We start from the raw sequence: 10738 nt of genomic DNA, 5'->3' as shown, positions 1-10738 counted from the left end.
TTTGTTTAGTTCGTTACCAAGCTCTGAACAACGCCAGGTTTCAATAGAGGTTTGGGTGGTCTTTATTTGTTTGTTTTCTGTTTTTTGGGGATTTTCCATTTCTTCAACGTAAATACTCTGTTATTAACTGGCTGCAGTGAGGGCTGTCGAGGAGAACTGAGAGAAAAATATAATAAAATGAATTGGCGTTGGAACCTAAAAATAAATTCATTCATTGAAATATATGAATGATGATATGATTATTTTGAATTTTAGAGTAGCATTTTCTCCATTATTGACTCGTGTGTTTTAAAACTGAGGCTGTGTTTTCATACGCTGATTGTTTGATGGCATCCAGTGGATTTGTATCTTCCTTTAAGATCCTTTCCTGTAAAAACACTTTACTTTGTACATGTAGGAACAGGGCTACGTGAGTAATATAGCGTTAACTTGCACTTGGTCCAGTAGAATCAATCCTCAGGAAAGATTCCAACAATTTCAACACTGTCCTAAATTACAATACTGTGAACTTTAAGATAAGATATGGATTTAAAGCCAGGCACCTCCAAATGTTTAGTCAGGCTCGTCAGGTGGGCTGGTCCACGCTTTGATATTGTAGCATTTGGTTCGGTCACGACTCTAGGTTAAAATTTTATCTTGGATGCAGCTCTGGTTTGCCAGCCCTTACAGCCCAAATACACAGTGCACGCCGGTCGATGATGACAGCATCACATTTCACCCTCTTGTCAGTCGGTGGGGCTTGTTGGAAGCTGGCAAAACTAAGCTACAATATTCGAGAATAGAGGCGGCAGCGTGGGCGCACAGAAGCCAAGCTTTTTTTCTTTTCTAAGAGGGAAAGCTCTTCAAGCGGACTTGGAGGAATGTACTCAAGTGAAAAGTCAAACACCAAATAAAGGCAAAGAGACGGACGAGGCAAGATGCTGGCGGGCATGTTAAAACTGGTGAATCGGATCACCTTGTCCTCATGTTCCAACGCGTGAAGCAACACTTTTGTTCTATCTGCCATTGGTACAACAATTCAATGACGGCGAATCCAGCCTGCTTCATGTGTTTGAAATCACCGATATCCAACCGGCCGCTGACAGTCACATAAAGGGAAACGGACCTGAACCCTGACCCTGAACGAAACAGCAGTGGGCTCACACAAACAGCTGCCGCGCCAAACATTCACTAGCAGACCCCGAATTTACATATGAGCAACTGCGCGGCTGCCGTGAGGAGATGTCGTCTATTTCTGGAGGAGACAATTCCTCACATTAAGCTCACATCTATTATTTCCTCCCACCAGTGAAACAACACTCGTCAGCGCGGCGACCTTTTGAACACGCTCACACGCGCGCCAGAATGCATCCGTGGGAAATGTTGCTCTCTATCAACCGCTTTAAAATATCACTTCGTGCCTTCAGCGTGTATGGAAACTTCAGAAATGTAAGTTTCAGCACCACAAGAGTCAAATTTATCAGCCTGGAGGAGCAGCGTTACAAACTGTTTGGGATGTCTGTCTGTCTGTCTGTCTGTCTGTCTGTCTGTCTGTATGTATGTCTGTCTGTATTTTATATACATATATGTGTGTATACATATACATACGGTATATATCATATATGTGTGTATATATATATAGATATATAGATATATAGATATATATGTATATGTATATATGTATGTGTGTGTATATATATGTATATATATACATACATATATACATGTATATATATATATATATACATATATATATACATATATATGTATATGTATATATGTATGTGTGTGTATATATATGTATATATATACATACATATATACATGTATATATATATACATATATATATACATATATACGTATATATATACATACATATATATGTATATGTATATATACATATATACGTATATGTATATATATATATATATATATATACATATATATATACACATATATATCATATATATATATACGTATATACGTATATATATATATATACGTATATATACATATATATCATATATATATATGCGTATATATATATACATATATATACACATAAATATACATATATATATATATATGCGGGTTTGTTTTATACATATTTAAAACAATATAACATGTATATTAAATGTATATATATATATGAGTTGCAAGACAGACAGGAAGATGGGAAGTGTGTGTGGAAATCAATAGGCTGTAATATTATTGATTGAGTGGGTCCTGACTCTCGTCAGCCTTTCCGTCGATGCAGTGTTTCCTCTCACTTTGAATGACATTACAATGTGCTAATTAGGCAGGCTGAGCGCGAGGCCCCTGCGCGCGTCACCACTTCCGCTCCCCGGCAACATCCAAGTTTCATTATGGCGTGTTGCAGTCAAGGCCAAAAAAAAAAAACAACAACAATAAAGGCGGCGCCTCCCCCACTTCCTACGTGCGGCACAATAGCAGAACCTAATAAACCGCTGCAAAAACCGCTGCATTGAACATCAATGTATCGCCGGGCATATTAACTTCTGTTATTACCAAGGGGCCTCCTCTGCACTTCCAGCAGAACCGCGCGGCTCCTCTGATGTCTTCCTCCGCCCGAAAAGATTGTGGATGTTTGTTTTTTTTTTTCTCAAACTTGCGCTTCCGCTTCAGGATGTTCAATTTTCCCGATATTAAATCTCCCGCAAGCTGCCGCTTGAAATATGAAATAGGACGAGTCCTCATACCTGATTAATCGGGAAAAGGAGGGCCTGTTGAATGCTAATACGTCCTTCATGTCATGCCTCGGTGCAGATTTGTCCGTCACCGGCGTTGTAGATTGGTGGTCGTGACTGCGCATCCAGGCGGACGTCGGGTGTTTTTTTTTTGTTTGTTTGTTTGCGGAAAGGTGCAATCGACAGTAATCCTCTCAACGCAAAACACAAACCCCAGATCGCATTAGTAATGATTTTAGTGCTGCGGGTTTGTTTTGTTTTGCTTTGTGTTTTTAATCTAGTGTGTCCAGTGGTGGATGAGCTGCTACTGGAACGCCGCGGGAGAAGGGGGCGCGTCTCCGAGCGACACTTAAAATGATTTGTCTGTGTCTAAGGGGCAGTTATGGAGGGAACTCATAACAAAAACACATCTGGGGTCGGACTTGGGGGGTGGGGGGGTTTAGTGGCTCATAAAAGCTACAACATGTATTTACAATGTTCAGAATTGGCTGAGTTACATCAATTCTTCTATTGATCGGCGTGTTTTCCTTTCAGCGTTTCCTGCCGTCGTTCCGCCGCCTCCTTCTTGTTGTTTCAGTTCAGCCGCGGCTGAACCCGGGAAGGACAAACTTTCTGAATGCGTGAAATAACAGGCCGCGGAAACAGAGCAGAGTTGAAGCAAGGTGAGTATCAAGGTAGAGGCATTAGCGGAAACCAAAAATAGTGTGTATGTGGGCGCGAGCGCGGGACTCGTCTGATTTTTCATTTCTCGCTAACGTCAGACTGAGCAATTTAACAACAGTGGCTGCTGACACCTAAGAGCCTCCACCCGCCCGCCTCCCTTAGACCTCCACAGAGCAGAATGAGTTGAAACATGAAAAAAAAAAATCAAGAAAAAAAAGACTATATTTTTGGAATGGAGCATATTCAGTGGACTCTTTGGATTAACTTTGTGGTGAACTTTGGTTCCACTTCTCCAGTTCCTCAGCCTCCCTGTTTAGACTGTCTGGAGGAAAAATGTGAAAAAGTATGTCACACAGTTAGTTTAAAAAGTCCTCCGGCTCTTCACAACAGGCTTTCTCCAGATTCTACTAAACACGCTTTAAATGTTAATGATCGAGGTGGCCAAAACAATGTCAGCCAACCGTTAAAAGCTCAGATTTAATTGACTGGATGAAAAAAAAGAAGTGGCAGTTTCTAGCTTTGAGATCAGACGCCGAACGGTACTTGATGAATTAGGCGTTGCTTTCTTGCTCCCGAGCGTCTGCGCTCCGACCGGGATGGGGGAAAAGGCCGAGTTTCATGCAGTTCCTGAGGTTTCTGCCCGTCAGCCTTTGTCAGACTGTAATGGGGAAGCCTGGGACACAGACAGGCTGAGATTCACTCTGCCTCACTGCCCGGCTAGCTTAGCAGGACGCTCACGCTGGTGAGACGTGCCGTCTGCTAGCCTGCCTTGTTATTTGCCCACATCAGACCCGGAGAGGAGAAAAAAAGATATTTGCGTTTCTGTTTGAGTTACATCTATGGAAGTTTCCCTTCTTTTTTTTTTTTTTTTGCCGTCTCCATGCCAGACCGGTAGCTCCCCTCCTGTTCTCACAGTCTATCACCGCAACTGTCCCTGACACGCTTATTTTGAGTATCTTTTTTCCTGCAAGCCCGGCACTGCATTTTTGAATTGCCTCGATTTGTATCATGTCGCTGGCAGAAAGCGAATAGAAAACATTTGGACACGGCAGTCAATCTTGGAATGATTTTGGTCAAACCTTCTGTCTGTCACATTCAATCAATTCAATCAGAGTTGAGGCCCACTAAAAAATAAAAAAAATAAAAAAAAAAGCTCTCAGCTGTCTTTTGCTCTAATTTGAATGTGAAAATGCCTTCCAATTCTGACGGGAGCCACATCTGCTGGTGCTTCAATATCTTCTTGTGTTACTTGCTTTTTTTACGGGCAGCTTGCAGCAGCTGATTCCCGCTTTTCATCATAACTAGAAGGCAATGAATTGTTGATGGAATGCAATGCAATTTTAAAACGGACTAAGAATTGTGTGGAACATCTTCGGAGGTCTAATTACCAAAATGAAAGTCAATCGCAAGTCTCAGCGCATGCAAGCCTTTGTTCAAAGCCCACTGCAATAACACAAAGTTATTGCTTTCCGCAAACCCTGACGCCGGAGGAGGAATGAAGACCCCGGCTGAGAGTGTTTGACATAGGAGAGGTTGCAATGCCCTTTGTGACATCACAAGGAGCTTACTGAAAAGCATGCAAAAGAAATGTAGGATTCTCCTTTGTCATTTCCTGGATGCTGACAGGCTACTGACACTTACTGTTGTTAGAAAACGTGGGCAAAGTGAATTATGGGACCTTTTAAAAGACATCTTCCCTCTGGTCTGATTAAAAACTTTGGGCCAGATTCACAGACAATGGAGCACAACGGTAAATGGGGGGGGGCGGGGGGGGCAATTTTGCGACAATTTTGCCACTCAAGCGTCGTATCCACAAAAGGTTTTTGCCCTGATGAAATCCAGGTGCAACAACGCCCAAAAATACAGCACCTGAGGAGTCAGGGGTGCATATCGCAGTCTGGTAACCCGGCGCCAATTAGAACCCTAGACTGTTAGATATGAATACACATGTGGTTGGTTGTGCGACGAGAACGATCGCGGCACCTTCCTAGAATTTCCATTCGTTTCCACCTGAGTGCGATGTGTTGCTGCTTAGCGGCAGATCTGATCGAGTGAGTGCAGGTTTCAGGTGTAGGTGGTAAAACTTTTTTTTTAATGCTTTGCATTCTTTTACATATATTGGCATGACAAATCATCCGATATATTTCTAAAACATAGATTTCAATACCCAGCATCAGTCACACCCCCGGCGCTCTGAAGAGAGCAGAGAGTCGCTGTGAAGCCAGAAACAGAGCCTGGTTTTGGCAGGCGGCGTTCGCGTCTGCCAGCGCAAAGTCTTTGTGGATGAGGCGCCGTTTCTACTGATGCACATTTGCACAGGAGAAGGTTTTAATTTGCGCAAAAAAATGATCAATTGAAATGTATTCAAATGAGTCTGGCGCAGTCCAGTCGCTACCTCTGCGCCGCTTTTTACCTTTACGTGCCATTTGTTTTGGTTCTACTTGCACGGCGTTTTCAAAAGCCGGACAATCGCTTCCATGGATCCAGCCCGAGAGTTTTTTTTTACTTCTCGAATCAGTTCTTTAGCACAGCTTTATGCAGCAGCAGCCACCCTGTGAAAACTTTTCTACCAAAGCTGAAAGCCGGAGACTGTCTCAGACATCGGTGCGAAGACACCACAAGCACATCAACAGATTTTTTTTTTTTTTTTTTCAGAGGCGAGGATTAGAGACGCCAGGCTGGTCTCCCCTCGTCCTCCTTGGCTCCCGCCACAGACACTGAAAGCCTCCTCTCCACACGCAGGTGGGCACTTCTTTGCCAGGCAATGCCTGAAGTCCCTCCCTCCACCACCACCCCCATGGATGGGAAAAGCAGATCCTTTCCAAAGCATCGCTGGCACTTGTCCTTCTCAGTCTTTTTTTTTGTTTTGTTTTTTCTGAACTCACTTCATCGCCACCGAGTGATTCTCGGGGACAAATGCAGACTTTGTAAGCGGTTGACCTCTTAAGAGAATCCCACCACGGGCTTCTCGCCGCTCTCACGGCTCCATTCATTAGGCCACCCGCCGATGGGAACAAAGAGGCTGTCGAGCGCGGCGATGTCTAGAGGTAAGTATTCAAATTCATACAAAAAACACTCTCATGCAGTCGGCTCGCTTGTTCAAGGGGCTTTTATTCACACGGACTCACACACTGTCAGTCTTTGGTAAACATTGCTGACAAAGTTCACACTGTATCTTCGCTCCTCGGCTCCGAAAAAGAAAATCTTTGGTTTTTTTACGAGAGATAAAGGTGATTCCGAAGTGATTATATCAGCATGTCACGCGTCTGAGAGAGAGAGTTTATTTTTGTGCTTTTCATTCATGCTGATTTAACGCTTTTATCACTGCCGACTCGGTCGCACCTCATTCTGACTTTGCTCAAGAAGACGTCAACACAGATGCCGAGGCAAACTGCACTCAGCTTAGTCAGGTCGCCAACTTCACCTTCTAAAAATGAAATAGGTAAAAAAAAAAGAAAAAAAAAAAAAAAGTTGCTTTCACTGATTTAAAAAAAAACACTGAATGGGATGGAAGAGTGAAGCCCCGATTACAGTTTTAATCTTCACTGAAGTATTTACCAAAATCCTCAGGATTATGAGAATCTATACCACTGATTTAACCATTAGATATAAGCCCATGCAATAATCACCATCAACTCACCACAGCTGTGGTTTGACAACACAGAGTTTGCATAATAGGACTTTCAATTATTTGAAAGGTTTTCTGAGGGGAACAAAATTTCCCCAAAGCAAGCACAAAAAGTGATCATTTGTACGACACAACTATTTAGGTTGGTGCGACATAAAGGCGTCAAAATGCACCAGAGGGCTTCTTGGGAGGAAAAAAAGCATTGCTGACTGAAATATCGGCATATCAAATGCCCAAAGGCTGCTTGTTAGAAAAAGTTTTTAAATAAATAAGTTTTAGCAGCGACTGCTTCGCCTGTCGATGCCTTATTGACATCTGAAGGTCAACCTCCTGCTCCTCCTCTGCCCACACCGGTGAGAAGTGAAGGAAAAAAACTCTTTTCTAACTTTTTTTTAATCAATATTTTAGCCATTTCTATATCGATCAGGACTAGATTTTACAAATGTATAAGTTGTTACATATATATATTTTTTTATCATATTGATCATTCTTTTAAAAAATATATGACAGAGCCAGGACAGAATTCAATGGGCTCATTAATAAATCCCTTTTCCATGTGTCGTGTAAACAAACTGTCAAATCAAGACAGAGCAAAAAGACAAACTGTTGACACGACTCATTGGGTGAAGTCGATATAATACTTATCTTTGTGTGTGTATTATTTCGATGCGTGTGTGTGTGTGTGTGTGTGTGTGTGTGCGCGCGCGGGAAATCAGAATTCATTAATTATGCTCAGATGCTTTGCTACAGGCAACCTTTAGGCGAACCTTTAATACATGTGTAAAGGTCAGTTTTTCCTTGCCAGGCCAAACGAAAGTCACTGACAAAGTGACGGATGTCTGTGAATATTGATGCTTTACACAGAATCATTGGCGGTTATTCACATTCTAGCCAGGCTCAGTCCTTCAGCTCAAAAGTGAAGTGATTTTTTTTCCTTATCGGTGAGACCCCTGAATACAAAAATTGTCAAAAAAAAAAAATCTTCAAGCCCAAAATTGAAGAGGGTTTTTTCTCCTTTGTCCTCTTCTCAGTCTTCCTGTCAGTAAAATGTGAGCATGGCAGCTGCTTAAGTTAAATTGGGGAGAATTGGCGCTAAGGAGACGCTGCGAAAATCGGGAGTGCCGAACAGGAAATGTGAACGACAAGCTGTTATTTGAAGACTCGTTTGCGATGAAAATAAATCAGCGTTGCCAGCCAGCATCAGACGCTGGCACCAAATCAACCAAATCAACACTCCTTTCTGGTGTATAGTTTGAAACACAGAGAACACACACAGTCATTAGACTAAAAACCCAGGAGTTGGAAGAATCTCTTTACCTGAATGGAAACGTCACTGTAGGAGCCTCCGATGACGCCGGAGATGGCCAGCGGGACCTCGTTCTGGATGGGCCGGGAACCATCCGGGCAGATGAAGCCCGGGTCGTGCACCTTCGTGAGGGAGGCCCTCACGAAATCGAGGGACTGCTCCAAGGCGTACGTGTCTTTGGAGCAGGTGTCCAGGATGTGGGCCCCCAGCTGCAGTCCGGGCAGGACGCGATCGCTGGCGTTGATTTCATCCAGGGCCAGCAGCATGGCCTCCAGCCTCTGGATGCCCCGCTGGTCGTTGATCTTGCCGCAGTCCTCCATCCCCTCGCCTTTGTGGTGCACGGGGAACAGCCCTCCGATCACCAGGTCGCCGTCCAGGATGATCTCGTGCTTGGCCGCCGGAGGTAATCTGGAGACGCTCGGCAGCACACCGAGTATCAGCAGCTCCAGCAGCAGCACGTGGAGGGGCCAGTGATGAGCTGAGTTGGCCCGAGACCTGGGGCGCGGCGCTGAGCCCAGCATGGCAGAGAGAGCGGAGAGCGCGGTTCAGCCGGTGGAAGTGGAGAAGGAGCGCAAGTTCACAGGGCGTGGAGGCTGATCGCTTTGAAGCCCCAACTGAGCAGCTGCAGCATCTCTGACGGTTCCTGAGTAAATGAGAGAAAAAAGGATTTCAAAAAGCAACCAACATTCTACATGTCTATCTGTCTGTCTGTCTGTCTGTCTGTCGATCTATCTATCCATCCATCTATCTATATATCTATCCATCTATCAATCATCAACAACTTCTGCCTGGACCTATTGTTTTGCTCTGTCCTTCAATTCAATGTTTTTGACTTACGTTACAGTAAAATAATGAAATTACTTTCATATGTCAAAGTGGCCAGTGCGCCTCTTTCTCTTGGCTGCTCTTTTTTTTTTTTTTTAACCAGTCTGAGCAGTTCCCTCCAAGACGCAAACAAGAGGTGCATTTTCCCCGATGGGCCGCCGGCGCCGAGTGGCCACATCAAACGTTCGCCGTTATTTAAGGCACCTCGTCCGACGCGTCACGTGTGATTTCCATCCTTACGACAGAGATATCGCATGGATAGCGGTTCTCTCAATGGCTGGGGTTGCCATGGCAACTCGCCGAGGTTAAAAAGAATAAAAAGTGAGGGTTGGACTGCGGGGGAAAGTGGGCAGAGAGGCACGTATGCTAATAGAGATTCCCGTTGCGAGCTGGTTGCAGGTTTCCCTCGCGTCGGGGGTTTGTTGTGATCTCTGACTGGTTGGGTGGGACGGTTCAATCACGGCGCTCTCACAGGAAGGAAGACGGAGGGAAGCTGTCCTTTTGCGATGCAGGCACTGATATTAACGTATATAAAGTCATTTTTTAAGGTTGATTGATGCAGCCGACAATGGCAGACCTGCCACTGAGATGGCGCACCCTGCTGGCTCGCGGTGGGACTGTACACTTTCAACCTGCTCGGTTTATCTATTTCCTTCTCTTTATGGCCTCTTCTATTGTTGCCAGCGTGCAGAGTCTAGTGAGCTCGCTTCTTATAATGACACCGGAGGTGTTAACGTCGGTGTGTGAACTGCGCCGTGTGCTCTCGGTGCCACTTCAATGACTCGGAAAAATGATTCTAAATAACTTATAATTAATAAGTGTTGCTTTAATCACACACACTGAGCAAGACGCAAAAGATATCTGATCAAATTTCGTCCGAGTATTTTAAATTGCGGCGACTTTTTGAGGCTATTGCTACCGTTGGTTATTATCAAAAACATATCCGTCCGTTTCTGACGTTAGTTTGCTTCTCATCTCGACTCAAAGGGTTCAGATACCAGCAACACCACCCGCTTCATGGCGCAGCGTTGTAACTGTCACAAGAACATGACGCACAAACTTAACCACTGGCACACTGAAATGTAAAAATCACCCTAATTATTGGTAACTTTCCTTGCATATAGCCACAGAGAAGAGGGCCACAAGAAGAGCAGCTCCTGCGGCTACAGTCACATTAAAATGCTGTTTGTGCCTGAGTGCTTATATATCTTTTGTGTGTTTGTGTGTGTGTGTGTGTGCGCGTGCTTTGCTTCGTGTGGGTTCGAGCCCCTCCTGCGCCGGAGCGCTTCAGCAATTCTTGAGACACCTCCAGCGCGACCAAAACGGCAAGGCAAGGTTTAATGAATGCCACAATTTTCTCCCCGCAAAGATGCAGTTACATCCAGTCATGAGGATGAAACCATGGGGCGCACGAGACCAGCAACTTGCGAAGCCGCGTTTGAAATCCGCCTGAGGACCGTCGGCACGGACGTTTGATTTATGTGCTCGGCTTCATTTGTCCTATTATTAGAAACAAGGTGGGAAAAAAAACAAACAGTTCAGGAGTCTAAGCGCTCCTCTGTGCAGTCTGCTGGAGCAGATGGGGGCTTTCTGGTGGCAAAGACTGGGTCACACTGTGAATTAGTAGT

The 10738-nt window shown here is 44.3% G+C and overlaps 1 protein-coding gene across 2 annotated transcripts in view; it reads right to left on the bottom strand.

The window, feature by feature from the left end:
* Positions 1-10738, bottom strand: part of grm2b (glutamate receptor, metabotropic 2b) — a 32696-nt gene that overhangs the window by 19533 nt on the left and 2425 nt on the right. For both annotated transcript variants that reach the window (XR_012928275.1, XM_076037281.1), the window contains exon 2: positions 8297-8928. Coding sequence is in view for 1 of the 2 variants with exons in the window: in XM_076037281.1 (XP_075893396.1) it covers positions 8297-8806 (510 nt within the window). In the remaining variant the exon portion in view is untranslated. The remainder of the gene's footprint in view (positions 1-8296; positions 8929-10738) is intronic.

This window comes from Nelusetta ayraudi, unplaced genomic scaffold (assembly GCF_046127955.1).
Source record: "Nelusetta ayraudi isolate G7.1 ecotype Tasmania unplaced genomic scaffold, CSIRO-AGI_Nayr_v1 ptg000050l, whole genome shotgun sequence".
Lineage (NCBI taxonomy): Eukaryota > Metazoa > Chordata > Actinopteri > Tetraodontiformes > Monacanthidae > Nelusetta > Nelusetta ayraudi.
This window is presented reverse-complemented; position numbering and strand designations above follow the sequence as displayed.